This window comes from Triticum aestivum, chromosome 7A (genome assembly GCF_018294505.1).
Source record: "Triticum aestivum cultivar Chinese Spring chromosome 7A, IWGSC CS RefSeq v2.1, whole genome shotgun sequence".
In the NCBI taxonomy this organism is placed as follows: Eukaryota; Viridiplantae; Streptophyta; class Magnoliopsida; order Poales; family Poaceae; genus Triticum; species Triticum aestivum.
The window spans coordinates 679389636-679405119 of NC_057812.1; the positions used below are offsets into that span (position 1 = coordinate 679389636).

Here is a 15484-nt window from a genome sequence, read left to right on the forward strand (position 1 = left end):
TATTTTGGAATGGAGGGAGTATAAGTTAAGCAAGAGTTATTACCCTTTCTATAAAAGCATGTTTTTTCGCAATGCTCTTAACATGTATAACTGAATCAAATGAACAATTCTATAAATACCACAACTCAAAAAATATAAGTGCAATGCATAGAGCATTCTACAAATTCATGACCAATGTGCATATCTCCCTATGAAATGTGATCATGATATGATGATTGTAAAATACCAACAAGCAAAGCAAACAAAAATGCAAAGGACGCTCCAAGAATAACACATATCATGTGAACAAATAAAAATTAGACGCTTGAGACTTCTTGAATATTTTTTGGGGTGCCTTGGGCATTTCCAAGCTTAGGCTTTTGCCTCTTCTTATTTGTCTCATATCGATATCTCCCCTAGATCTTAAAAACTTCATCCACACAAAACTTCATACAACTTTTATTAAAAGGTTAGTAAACATATGAACAATTTAACTTCATGTACTGTCAAGACAACTTTGTATATCCTTGTACAAATACATGAATCATGCATTTAGATACCATAACGAGATACACTGATCATTGATCAATCACAAGTTTATCAAGCATGCATGCACGAGCCAGGGAGCCCACGCAAACACCTGACATATAGTGCCTGCACTGGAACATAGAAAATATACGTGTGGTGCGTACGTATGACATGCAAACTAGTTACGAGTACAACGATTATGTATGTATATAATATTCATCGATAGCTCGATGGATCAGATAGGGCAGGTGAAGTCGGAGGGGCACTTCTTGCCGCACTGGTTGAGGAGGAGGACGAGGTCGATGGGGACGTTGAGCTGGATGCCGAGGATGTTGGCCCTGATGGCGGTGCAGAGGCACACGGCGGCGTCAAGGTCGGCGAGCCCGCCCAGGAGCGGGCAGCACTGCTCGTTCGCCGGCACGCCGATCTTGAGCTTCACTAGGTTCAGCACGTCGGCGCACACGCCCAGCTTCAGCGTGTTGATCGGGCAGCTGCCCCCGCCGGTCGATGGCACGACAGGCGGTGGGTGGATCGGTGGGGTAGGTACGACCGGCGGGCAGTAGGGTCCGCAGCCCTGGGCGGCGGCAAGGAGGACCAGGTTCAGGGCGAGGAAGAGGGCGAGCTTGGAGAGCGTCATTGCTCTTACTGGTCTGTGGGTAAGCTTGTCAGGCTTTGCTAGCTTGGGATGGTTTTCTTGGGTTGTTTGGGGTGGTATTTATAGGCCGGGTGTAGTGTGCAAGTGCATGCAAGTGACTCGTTCATGTCATGATCAGTCCAGCTAATTAATTTGACTCTTGACGTAAGTTGTAAAGATTATGTGCAACCGTTCATTATTGTACTAGCATGTTACGTGTGTATACCACCATTGGAGCATAATCTGTTCACTAAAGAACAAAACCTGATAGCTGAGCCATGAGACTTTCATTTAGTTTCCAAAAAATAGTACTCCCATATGCGTATTGTCTGCTGTGTGCATATAAATATTTGATGGTTTTACAAGTGTATAGCCATAATAATCTGGATCATAGCAACGGACAAAGGAATATATCGGGCATGGCAGCGCTACGAGCTGGCATACGCCAATCATCCGGGTCACGAGAGACGTATATAGGCCATTGCGTTGCATATGGTTTTGATTCCATGTGTCTACATTACGTTTGATACTTTGGTTTGTTCTACTGGCTCGTTGGCATGCATGGACACGTATGCTTACCTAGCTGTATAATTATTAGTAAATCTGTATCCATTGGTTATGTTGACGAATAACAGTTTGTTTAATTCACATCTAGATATTTTTTTTAAGAATGTCATATCTAAGCTCTCACAAATATATAATGCAGCAACAAGAAACAAAAAATACTAGGACAAAAAAAATACAGTTTGTCTAATTCACATCTAGATGTTTTTTAAGGATGTCACATCTAAGCTCCCACAAATATATATAATACAGCAACAAGAAACAAAAAAGGACAAAAAAACCACAAACAGAATGGACATCAGCTTAGATGTGACATAAGTATGTCACATCTAGATGTGACATAAGTATGTCACATCTAGATGTGTCCTAGACAGACCCAAAAAATAGACCATAAACAGAGTGGAGCTTAGATGTATGTCACATCTAGATGTGTCCTAGATAGACCCGACAATAATACCAACTAGATGATACCCCGCACGTTGCTGCGATAATCGGTTGCAATATATTTTTAGTTTTATTAGATTTGATTGTGTGGCATATAATATTTAGATTAATAAAAATTTAACCAAACTTAGGAATACATCCGACTTATTATATTTGATCGTGTATAGTTGTAATAAGTACAATAACAGAATTAAAAAATCTCATGCATGGTTGAATTTGATGTTGAGCATTTTTCATGCATAGTTGCATGTTGAGGTGGGTCTTCTCCCATCCATAATTGTATGGTGATGTGGATGCTTGCATGTTGAGATAAAATAAGATAGTGCGGATGAACTTCTTACGCCCCAAGAAGACGGCGGAAATTTACCCTGGAGCTTCGTTGTGTATGTCCCAATGGACAAACTAAGGGAGGATCAAAGCCCGAAAGACAAACTCGAAGAAAAACTGTTGCCATCCACACGAGTGCCGCATCTGTGGGGACTAAAAACCCTAATCTAAACTACTAACTGGAGCGGAGCCACCAAAAATTTTCCACTGCCATGATCATTGGAATAAAATATTATCCCACCGCCACTGGCCGCCGAAACGGCAGGCAAAGGGGAGGGCTAGATGAAAAGCAACCGTTAATATCTCTTCAAGTGAACGTGCTTGAACAATCGCATGGAGGTTTTTCTTGGCGTTGATTGGACCATCCATGCTTAATTAATTTGCTAATAAACAAACAGCACTTCTGCCTTTTTTGGCTTCATTAATTGCAGAAATTAAAGGGACATTAGACACAATAATTAAGAGGGGTTTTGTTGGGTGTTGGTTGGCTAGTTTTTCGTGAGAAAACTTTCATTCTATTCATCTTCAATAATAAGTACAACAAACACTTGGAAACAATTACAAGCACTTAATTGAGTTGAAGGCGCGCCGCCGTCATCGCCCCTCCCTCTCTGGAGCCACGCAAAACTTGTTGTAGTAGACAGTCGGGAACTCATCGTGCTAAGGCCCCATAGGACCAGCGGAGTAGAACAACAATCATCGCCGATGAAGAGTAGCGTAGACGAAGGATCCAACCTAAAGACACACCAACATATATGAACTATGACCAGATCCGAGCTAATCCACCAAGGAAGATCTGCCGTAGACATGCCTCCATACCTCCACCAATGATGCTAGACACACCACCAGGATGGGTGCTTGGCGGGGAGAACCTTATTCCATTTTTGAGAGCCGCCGCCGTCTCGTCTTTCTGAGAAGGACACAAACCTAACAGAACTTGAAGAAACACATAAAAACATAGCCCTCCACCGGTAAGGGCCGAAATTCACCAAGCCGCCATGGACCTAAGGCATCGAAAACGAGACGGACAGGCGGTGACGCGTTGGCCGGCTATTTTCGTGTGAAATAATCACTTGGGGAGAACAAGGCGCACTAGATGCATGACGACTTGTACTCTTGGATTATCAGTTTTTCATTAGGCGCCCTATGAACTTGGAAGGAGTAAATACTTTGTTTGCTTTAAGTATGACCATTGTAGCCCGCCTAATTGTACAATAAAACTGAAACACCATTGAGTTGGCGGATACCTAAAGCAAACTCAACATGTTCTGAGTTTATGTATTTCATGGGCTGATTCATGAAATATTTTATTACTCGAAGTCTTAAATGTAAAATCTTGATAGTCGTAGTGATGAGGATGCAACATCCAAATATGTTCAGCAAGGCCGAAAGCCAACCTAGTGACCTTGACATTGGCCAGACTTTCGACTTAGACCCATCTTCTAGATGAGTGCCTCTATCATCTTGAGGAACAAGTCAACCAACCATGACACTCAGGGGGCCATGGTCGGCGCGACCAGTGGTGGCACGCATGAACTTGTGAATCGGCCCAAGCCATATAACCCTAATTGAGCACGGTGAGGGTCGATCTGCGTCGATGTGACTCACAGTGTCGACCGTGGCATTGGACTCTCTCCGGACAACGGATCGGCGCCATGAAGGAGATGTGGCACAAGAGAAGGAATACGAGTTCGGGAAGGGAGATAGATCCGCGGTGTTCGACTGCCTGGCATGGCAAAGGCGGGGGGAGAGGGAGTGGTGATGGATACATGTGGAGTGGGCGGGAGGTTGGATTGTACTAAATTTAAGGGGTGGCGTCAAAGAGAACATTGATCGGCCCTAGAATAAGCCAATCAGTATTAACATCCCATCATTGGCCGCCTTTAAAATATTCATAAAAAAGAGTTATATCACTCCAAAAAATTGTTCACGCCCTTAAATATCTTCACACGTTTAAAAACTTTTTCATCACATGTTTTAAATTTTCATACAATGTAAGTATTTGTTTGCATAATTATCAAAAAAATATATTTTTTTAGCATTAAAAAAGTTCACAGTTAGAAAAAAATGTTCATGACCTTTAAAAAATATTCTATGTGTGTTTCAAAAATGTTCTTCAGGTATTTTTAAAATATTCAATAAGCATATGAGAAATGTTCAACATGTATTTGAAAAAATGGTCAACGAGTATGAAAAAATATTTAATGTGTATTTGAAAAATGTTCAACATGTATTCATACAATATAATTTCTTCTGTGTAACTATGAAAAGAATGTTTTGAACCATTCAAACATGTTCATGACATTTGAAAATATATTTGCATGTTTAAAAAGAATCTTCATAACATTTATGATACATGTTTAAAGTGTGTTTAGAAAATGTTCATTGTGTATTGAAAAGATGTTCAATGTGTGCTTAACAAATGCAGTACTAAACATGTATTTGGAAAAATATTCGAGGAGGATTTGAAATATGGTTAAAGTGTATCTTAATATTGTTCAACTTGTGTACAGAAAATGTTTAAACTGTATTCAAAAAATTCAACTTCTATTTTGAAAAACATAAATAAAGAACGATGAAAACCAATAACAAAAACGCATGGAACCTTCCCAAAATCAGCCAAACCGGGTGGAAGATTCCACAAACCGGTCTTGCAAGCTACCGAAAACCGCTAGTTGCTAATTTGGGCCGGCCCACTTTGTCGATCCCTGCAGGTGAGGTCAATGGATGACTCGCAATTGGCGAGATATAGCTCCCGTGCTCATGTCTCGCGGGTAACACATGCGGGATACTTAGTGATCCACTGATGTGCACCCGGGAGGTACCTAGTGAGCCAACCATTTAGGTCCGTTATATTTATTCTCTTATAGGAGCCGACTAGATTTATTTACAGGTGATTGTTTTTTGAAAAACAACTAAAAATGGCCAAGAGGGAAGAAAAATTCCAAGGAATCATAAAATAGTTCGAAAATATGGAAAAAGTTTGCCAATTTATGAAATGTTTGTCAATTTTAAAAAATGTTCTCGGATTTCAAAATTGTTGAATGCAAAAAATGTTCATCAATTCAAAAAATTATCATGGATTTGAAAATTTGTTCACACAATCACAAAAATCTTGGATTCATAAATTGTTTACAGTAATAAATAGTTCATGAAGTTGAGGCATTCAAAAAATGTTCCAAAATCAAAAAATGTTCGTAAATTCAGAACATGTTCCTGAATTAGAAAGAAATTCGCAGATTAAAAACATCTCTGAATACAAAAATTGATTGCGGATGCAGAAAATGTTCATAAGCATTTGTGTTCATACAGGTGAGTGTATGTGAGCATCTGCGAGTGTACCGTGCTCAGAAAAAACTTAAGTATGCATGCATGCACTTATGACATCTACCAGTGTACATATGGCATGCGGAGTAATCAGTAGTGCGATGCATGCATGCTTGGTTTTTTATGGATCAGTGAACATAAGATGTAAAAGGTGGCATTAGAGAAGAAGAAAATATTCAGCATGACTTTTAATTTTATCAAGGATCATTTAGGCAAAACAGAAAGATGTATCTAATGCATGGGTAAAGATGTGAATCTGATCATGATTGATGCAATCATGCATGCGCTTACATATGAATATACAACTCATGCTGGCATATCACGGGTCGAATTAACCCAACTTGAAGTCTTAAACAAACTTTTCATTCCAGGTACGTGTACAAGGATGTATATCCTTTTACAAATATTCAAATCATGCATTTACTACCATAACAGGATACAATGACATTGATCAATCACAAGCCTATCAAGCATGCATGCACGAGCGAGGGAGCCCATGCAAACGCCTGACATACGAACTGTAACAGAAAAATCATACGTATAATGCGCGCGTATGACAAGCAAACTGGTTACGAGTTGACGATTATGCATGTATAACATTCATCCATGGATGGATGAATCAGATGGGGCAGGTGAAGTTCGCGGGGCACTTCTTGCCGCACTGGTTGAGGAGGAGGGTCAGGTCGATGGGGACGTCGAGCTTGATGCCGAGGATGTTGGCCCTGATGGCGGTGCAGAGGCACACAGCGGCGTCGAGGTCGGCGAGCCCGCCCAGGAGCGGGCAACACTGCTCGTTCGCCGGCACACCGATCCTGAGCTTCAGCAGGTTCAGCACGTTGGCGCACACGCCCAGCTTCAGCGTGTTGATCGGGCAGCTGCCCCCGCCAGTCGATGGCACGACAGGCGGTGGGCGGATCGGCGGGGTAGGAACGACAGGCGGGCAGTTGGGCCCGCAGCCCTGTACGGCGGCGAGGAGGATCAGGTTCAGGGCGAGGAAGAGGGCGAGCTTAGACGGCGCCATTGCTCTTACTGGTCTGTGGGTAAGCTTTGCAGGCTTTGCTAGCTTGGGATGATTTTCTTGGGTTGCTTGCGCTGTTATTTATAGGCCGGGTGTAGTGTGCAAGTGCATGCAAGTGACTCGTTCGTGTCATGGTCAGTGGAGCTAATTAATTCGAATCTTGACGTAATTTGTAAAGATTATGTGCAACCGTTCATTATTGTACTAGCATGTTACGTACGTGTGTATCACCGTTGGAGCATGATCTGTTCGCTAAAGAACAAAACCTGATAGCTGAGCCATGAGACTTTGCTTTAGTTTCCGGAAAAAAAGTACTCCCATATGCATATTGTCTGATGTGTGCATATAAATATTTGATGGCTTTACAAGTGTGTAGCCATAATAATCTGGAGCATAGCTACGGACAAAGGAAATATATCGGGCATGGCGGCGCTACGAGCTGGCATACCCCGATCATCCGGGTCACGGGAGGCGTATATAGACCATTGTGTTGTATGGTTTTGATTTCATGTGTCTACTTTACGTTTCATACTTTGGTTTATTCTACTGGCTTGTTGGCATGCATGGACACGAATGCTCAGCTAGCCGTAAAATTATTGTTTAATGGCCCATTGGTAGAGCTGACCAATAATACCAACTATAGATGATACCATGCGCGATTGCTGCGGAAATTCGTTGCAATATATTTCAATTAGATTTGATTGCGTGGCATATATATTTAGATCAATATAAATTTAACCAAAATTAGAAAGACATATAACTTATTATATTTGATGATGTATAGTTGTAAAATATTAATTAAGTATAAGTATAATAATAGAATTAAAAAAATCACGGCGGGACTTTTCCATCCATACATGCAAAGTTGCATGTTGAGGTGGGTCTTATCCCATCCATAATTATATGATGATGTGGATGCTTGCATGTTGAGATAAATAAGACCATGGAGCAAGATAGAGCCCAATTTTTCTTGTTTCTAAAAAGGATCCAGATCAATGTTCATTGGAAGTACAAAGCATCTCTTTTTTTTTTGCGAGTGGAAGTACAAAGCATCTCAAACATAATAAAATTACATCCAGATTTCGAGATCACCGAATAATCACTATCGTTGATAGAACGAGCCTCCGACACACCTCTGTCACACCAGGCAAAAACAATAAATGTGAAGAAAGATAAAGAGAGAAGCTAGAATCTGCTCAAGCCATACAAGCCTAACTGAGATGGTGAGAGCCGATCTGCATCGACGCAACTCACAGTGCCAACCGTGGCATCAGACTCTCTCCGAACAATGGATATCCATCATGAGGGAGGGGTGCTACACGGGAAGGAATACAAGTTCGGGAAGGGAGAGAGATTTGTAGCAGTCCACGGCCGGGACGGTAAAGGCCAGGAATGACTCGTGTTGGATACATGTGGATTGTGGAGTGGGTGGGAGATTGGAATGTACTAAATTTAAGGGGCCGCGTCAAAGACAACATTGGCTGGCCCTTAAAATATTCACAAAAAAGAGTTATATAACTCCAAAAAATTGTTCATCGCCTTTAAAATATCTTCACACATTTTAAAAATTGTTTGTGACAAGTTTTAAATGTTCGTACAGTGTAAATATTTGTTTACATAATTTTCAAAAAAATATTTACCTCTAAATAAAGCTTCAGGACATTTCAACAATTGTTCACAGTTTATAAAAAAATGTTCAAGACCTTTTTGAAAAAATTTCTATGTGTGTTTTTAAAAAAATCTTCGTGTATTTCAAAATAGTCAATGAGCATTTGAGAAATGTTTAACATGTATTTGAAAAAAACGATCAACGAGTATTTTAAAAATCTTCAATGTGTATTCATACAATGTAATTTCTTTTGCATAATTACGGAAAGAATGTTTTGTACCATTCAAACATGTTCATGACATTTGAAAATATGTCCACACATTTAAAAAATCTCCGTAACATTTATGATACATGTTCAATGTGCGTTTAAAAAATGTCATCATTTATTTAGAAGATGTTGAATGTGCATTTAACAAATATTAAACATGTATTTGGAAAAATATTTGATGAGTATTTGCAAATTGGTTAAACTGTATCTTAAAAATGTTCAACTGGTATACAAAATATGTTCAATGCGTATTTAAAAAATGTCAAATTGAATTTTTGAAGAAAAAAACTAAAAACATAAATAAAGGCCAATGAAAACTAATAATGAAAAACACACAAAAAAAATGCATGGAACCTTCTGAAAATTACGGTCTTTGAAGCTACCCAAATCCGCTAGTTGGTAACTTGGGCCGGCCCACTTTGTGATCCCCTATAGAGATGAGGTCAATGGATGATTCATAATAGGCGAGATATAGCTCCTGGCCTCCTGCACTCTTGTCTCGCGCGTAACTTAGTGATCGACTGATGCGCACGGGGCAGTACCTACTGAGCCGACCAATTAGGTCCGTTATATTTATTCGCGTGTAGAAGCCGACCCGGTTGGTTTACATGTTTTATTTTTGAAAAATAGATAAAAATGTACATAAGGGACGTCAGCAAGTTTCCAACAGAAAATCCAAGGAATCATAAAATAGTTTGCAATATGAAAAACAAAGTTAGCCAATTTATAATTTTTTTGTAAAATTTGAAAAAAATACTTACGGATTCCAAATGTTGAATGAATTCAGAAAATTATCGTAGATTTTAAAAAAAGTTCACAAATTCATCAAAATGTTGGATTCATAAATTATCCGCATTCATAAATAGTTCATGAATATAAAATTATTCCAGATTCAAAAATATTACCAAATTCAATAAATTTTCATAAATTTCGTATGAATTAGAAGAAGGTTTGTGGATTAAAAATCATCTCAATAAAAATTGATTGCAGATTTAGAAAATGTATGTGATTTGAAAATATTCAATAATCTAAAACTTAAAATGAAAACAGAAGAAATGGAAAATAGAAGAAAGCGCAAGAAAACCAGTAAAACCAACAAAAAGAAATATATAAAAAACTGGTTCAAAGATGGTTCTAGAACCCTCCCAAAACCAGTGAAAAAAGACACGCAAAATTAATTTTGGCGGGCCTAGAAAAGAAAAGATGGGGCGCAGGAGTATGCAATATGGATCAGGGATCATCTGCCATGAGTGCTTCTTCTATTATAGGAAGTTGTTTGGGGCCCAAGTGCAGAGGTTTGTAGCCTCTCTTTTTTTGCGAGTATAGAGGTTTGTGGCCTTAAGTGGTTGACTTAAGATTTATCGAACTTGTATGAGTATTTGTACTACGACCATCGATCAACACATGCACACAGAAATACAATACGTGCCTCAGTCCCCAATGAGACCAGTGAGATTATCAGTTTCACTAGCGTTTCTAGTTATAAGGATTAATGCAACTTGTGTTTGGAAGTGATAATAGTAATGGAAGTAATAAAAGTTCAGATTGTAAACAAAAATAAAGTTGCATTTATTGAGGTTGAAAGCAATATGGATAAATGTATAGGATCCATAGTTTCACTAGTGGTACCTCTCTATAAAAGATAATATGACATGGTGAATAAATTGCAGTTGCGTATTGATTAAATTACAGTTTTTATGATTATGATCATACATGGCATAATTGCATATACATGAACAAACATCTATAGACCGTTAATCCACCAAATTTTATAGCTAATACTCCAGTCCAGGACTACTATTCAACATGCATCTCAAAGTATTAATTAAAACAATGTATTGCATTAAGCATGATGACATGATGTATATAGTATATTGTCTTCACCCTACATTTAAAAAACAACTACGCAACTATTTTTTTATTCTTAGTGGCAACAACACAATAAATCTTTTCCACTTTCTATCATTGTAGTAGATTAATTGTAAGATTGAACATGAAGACCATTCACCTAATCATCGCCAGTACCCAACTAATTGATCATCAGAGAGCATATACGTCTATAAATTATGCATCAAAGAATTCCTATAAATCCATGAATAGAACATATATAAATATTATCATAAACTAACAATTAATTCATGGCACCGCAACAAACACAACATAAAGATTGCATTAGACGGATCAGAACCATGTAGGACATCTAATGTGATCATTTTATTGAAGAACATAAGAGAACTTCTCATCTAACTACTACTATGGACCCATAGTCCAAAGAAAACTACTCACCCACGGTCCGTGGGCTTAGTGGTAGCAAGGATGATGTAGATGGTCGATGTGAGGAATTTCTCCTGCGACAGAATACCAGAAAAGGCCTATAAATTGGATCGCGGTGGATCAGAGAGGTGTGGTGGCAAAAAATCCTGCTAAATATGATGAAGGGTTTTGGGTCAATATAAAGGCATAGGCACTGGAGGAGTGCATGTGGGCTCCATGTAGCCCTCGGCCATGAGCAAGTGGCGTGTGGAGCTTATGGACACCGCCTTCCACCTCTCTTGTGCTTCCTGAAACTGAAAGAAACCTCATCATTTGGTGCACACTAACCTGATGAAGCTCAACCCTCTCTTGAACTGAGCTATTTCCTCTTTTTCTAACAAAAAGTTCGAGTAGTTCAATGAAAGAAGCGTCAAGCTTTCTTCCATCCTCCTAGCTCCTCGAGCTTACACCCGCTCGACGCCTTTTTATTGTTCGTTCTGAGGTGGATTCGAACCACTCTCTGCGTTTGGATTTCAAGTCTGAAAGGCCCGGTGAAAGAGGATTTTTAGTCCGATGCCCACTGCCAGCCAGAACGGGAATTTTTCACTTCACGCCCACAATTGGCGCACTTGAAACTTGCCGATGTATCTTTTTTTTTTGTTCCCCCAAAAATTGATTTCCTAAAAAGGCCAAAAACAACATAAAACAGAAACTCACACTAGATAGTGAATTAATAGGTTAGTCCAAAATAATAATAATAATTGATGCCAAAATCTATGCAATGACGGTATAATTGGAACATGAAATAAAAAAAATTATAGATACGTCTAGAACATATCAACATGCAGTGCAATATATCGCTTAAAGTGGCCGCTAAGAGATAATAGCACGTGCTCGCTTCAACATAGCTCGGTAGCTTCACCACGGGAGTTCCTAACCGGCGCTGAGAGCGCTGAGAGCGCCGGTTTTGACTACTGGCGCTCGAAGGTGGTGCTACTTGGGCCGGCCCAGCAAATCTTCGTTCGCTAGCTCGTGGGCAGCGCGATAAAATAACAGAAAATGTAGCGATGTGGAGGATCGAACTCGCACCACTATTAAAACGTAGGACCTTGGCAAACCACCACAACAACTGTGTGGTAGCGATCAATTCAGGGAGCGAACTTTTTTAAGAATACGTGGCAGTGCAATTAATTGCACATTTCTATTGTTTACTGTAGCACTTTGATTCGCGAATTATTTCAAAACTATTATGGAAATGTGTTTTTTAATGTAAATGGAAAAAAATTGAAACTTCACATATTTTAAAAAAATTGGTATTAAAATAAAAGGCAAGAATACGAAAAAGTTCATCTGTTCACAAAAGTTCAAAAAGAAAAGGAGTTCATCGATTTTGAAAAGAGTTCATCGAATTGAAAAAATTCATAGGTTTTGAAAAGAGTTCATCGATTTTGAAAAAAAGTTCAACGACTTGGAAATAAGTTCATCGATTTGTAAAAGGAGTTCATCGGTTTTGAAAAAGAGTTCATCGGTTTTGAAAAAAAGTTCATCGATTTGGAAAAAGAGTTCATCAATTTTGAAAAGAGTTCATCGATTTGGAAAAAGAGTTCACCAATTTTGAAAAAGATTTCATCGATTTGGAAAAAGAGTTCATCAATTTGAAAAAAAAATCATTGATTTGGAAAAAAGAGTTCATCGATTTTGAAAAAAAGATCATCCATTTTGAAAAACAATTCACAAATTTGAAAAGGTTCATCAGATTTTGAAAAAAAATCACGCATTTAACAAAGAAAAAGAAAAAGAAAAATAAAAATAAAAAGAACAAAACCGTTCCAACAAAGGAGAAAAAGGAACAGGATAAAGGAAAAAAGAATGAAGAATGAAGAAAATAGTTGATAATGAACAAAATAGCGAAGAAGACCCAAATGAACATATCTGGTGTGGTTGGCCGGTTGGTTACTGCGGCATGCATTGAAAGAAGATGTCGAGGGATCGAATCCCTCCCACGCGTTTCTAACTTTTTTTTGCGGGATAAAAGCAGAAGAAAGAACGTAGATGGGCCAAGCCCACGTCGCTAAGGGGTATGCGCCCGTTAGTGAAAACAGCTAAAACGGGCGCAGCGGGCACTGTTTAGGATTTGCCTTCACCACGGGCAAACGCTCGTCTACATGGGCCAGGCCAGCTCAGGTTTTGTAGAGAGCGCTCATCTACATGTGTCTAGCCCAACGAGCGATAAAACAATCACACGTCTGCCAACAGCCATTCTTACCTTGTTTATTTTTCTAGTTAGGCATTATTATATTTAAAATGTCCATAATTCTTAAAACAATATTGTGAATTCAAAATATGTTCACAACCTTAATATTTTTTACGATTTGTAAACTATTTGTGAATATAAAAATTAACCCAGGATCTAAAAAGTGTTCCATAATTTGAAATAAATTCCTGAACTAAAAAAATCATGAATAAAAATGTTAGATAATGAAAAAAATGGTCATGCATTTTAAAAAGTTACGTGAATTTAAAATGTTCACAAATTCAGAAACTTCTTGGTGAATATGGAAAAAATGACCCAAAATTTTAAGAACGTTCACACATGCAGAGAATTCTTAGTGAATTTGAAAAATGAAGCAAAGTTTTAAAATGTTTGTGAATTTAAAAACTTCCATGGATTTGCAAAATATTCACATATTTGGAAAAAGAAATAAGGGATTACAAAACAAAATTATTAATTCTAAAAAAATCATGAGGTTGAAGAAATCATCATGAATTCAAAACATATTAACCAAATCAAAAAATTATAATGAAAATGAACAAGGTTCTTAAAATTAAAACATATTCATGAATTTGGATAAAGAAAAAAAAAATGAAATGAAAAAACACTAAATTTTAAAAATAGCAAACCACAAATATGAAAAATAAAATACTAAGAAAAATGCAGGATTTTTTTTTTGAAAACACTAACGCCCACACGCATGTGGCAACATTGCAACTCGCCCACACACTTGGATCACTGTCTAGTTAAGTTTGCACGAATCTTGACACTCCGAGACAGTATTAGCGTGCCACGTAGGACAAGGACGGTGTGTGGGCGTTGGAGAGGTCGTCCACACGCCCCACAGCACGCGGTTGCCAGCTGCGCTGTGTGGGCGAAGTAGTTTCTGCTGACACAGCCACCACCTAGTCCATGCGCGTGTGGGCGAATTGCTTTTCGCCCACACGACAGTCGTACGTTGTTGGATGGCAACTGCAGTTGCGCGTACATGACAACTAGACAAACACACATGGCAACTATGAATTGTTTGCTAGAAGCAACTGCAGTTGCGCGTACGTGGCAATCAGATAAACATTCATGGCAACGGTGATTAACCACACGTGGCAACTAGGTAAACACACATGGCAACTATTGTTTGACCATATGTGGCAACTAGTTAATCACACATGACAACTATGGTTTGATTATACGCGACAACTATCATAAATTAGACATGACAACTATAGTTAACCAAAACAGAGAGAATTGCCATGCTTTTACAACTATATTTGCCATCCCGGATGGCAACTAAATCGTCATCCGCGGGTATCTAATGTAGCTGCGTCAGGACGTCTGAACATATTTGCTTAGTGACACACGCCCGGAATAAAGATGAATAGTACTTGTTGGACGTGTGGCACGAAGTAGCTGCACCCACATGTATGGCAATTCTACTGTTCGTCCACACACAGCCCGTGTGGGCTGCCCCCTGCTCATGCCACACACGACGTGTGAGCGAATGCCTTTTATGCCACACGTGTGATGGATATCGGCATTCATTTTTTTGCCGGAAATCTTCCAGAAACCGGCTGAGAGGCATCCCAAAAGCATGCCAAAACCGGCTTAGTATTTTTGGCACGCCACACTGCTGATAATTTTTTTTTCATTGATTGCAATTTTTTGTTGATAGCTTACCAGTGTCTAGGGAGCTGATGAAGAAAAGGATAATGGCCTTCTAAAAATTTGCACAAAAGCTTGTGTTAGTGGCCATTGAAATTTGCATGAAAAGTTAGGCCATGAAACCGCCGACTAACGCATGAAGCCATGAAGTGCCCTGTGTACTGCAAGAGAGGAAGGAGCCAGTCAAGAGCTCAGGAGGGCTTGAAACGCCACCGGAGCAGAAAACGGGACAACTCTGCTTTTAGTCTCTGGCCTGAGTGACTTTCGCTTTTTCACCGAGAGAACCAAGAAGCTAGCCGGCCAAAAGAGACGGGCCAACCGGCCAAGTGCTGCCACACAGCAGCAACAGCAGCAGCACCGCGGAAGAAGGAAGCTTCCGGCACGCGCCCATACATCGCAGTCGCAGGTTCTTCGTCCTTTGGAGCAAAATCAAAAGTGACTCGTGAGGCAACCACCATGCATGCAGCTAGCTAGATGCTCGATCCGCATAGGGAATTGTGCTCGCGTGCCTCGAGGCTGAGACCCGAATCGAAGCTGCCCTCAAAGCTAGCTACTGTGGGGCGCTGGGGCAAAAGGCCGGGGAAGAAGAAGCTTCCTCGAAA

The 15484-nt window shown here is 39.5% G+C and overlaps 2 protein-coding genes across 2 annotated transcripts; both read right to left on the bottom strand.

Annotated features, from left to right (window-relative positions):
* Positions 1-480: 480 nt before the first annotated feature.
* On the bottom strand, positions 481-1180 carry LOC123154685 (cortical cell-delineating protein). The gene has a single exon (XM_044573345.1). The coding sequence runs from the start codon at positions 1142-1144 to the stop codon at positions 743-745; it is 402 nt and encodes a 133-aa protein (XP_044429280.1). The 5' UTR covers positions 1145-1180; the 3' UTR covers positions 481-742.
* Positions 1181-6134: 4954 nt separating this feature from the next.
* On the bottom strand, positions 6135-6857 carry LOC123149240 (cortical cell-delineating protein). The gene has a single exon (XM_044568853.1). The coding sequence runs from the start codon at positions 6822-6824 to the stop codon at positions 6423-6425; it is 402 nt and encodes a 133-aa protein (XP_044424788.1). The 5' UTR covers positions 6825-6857; the 3' UTR covers positions 6135-6422.
* Positions 6858-15484: the final 8627 nt, after the last annotated feature.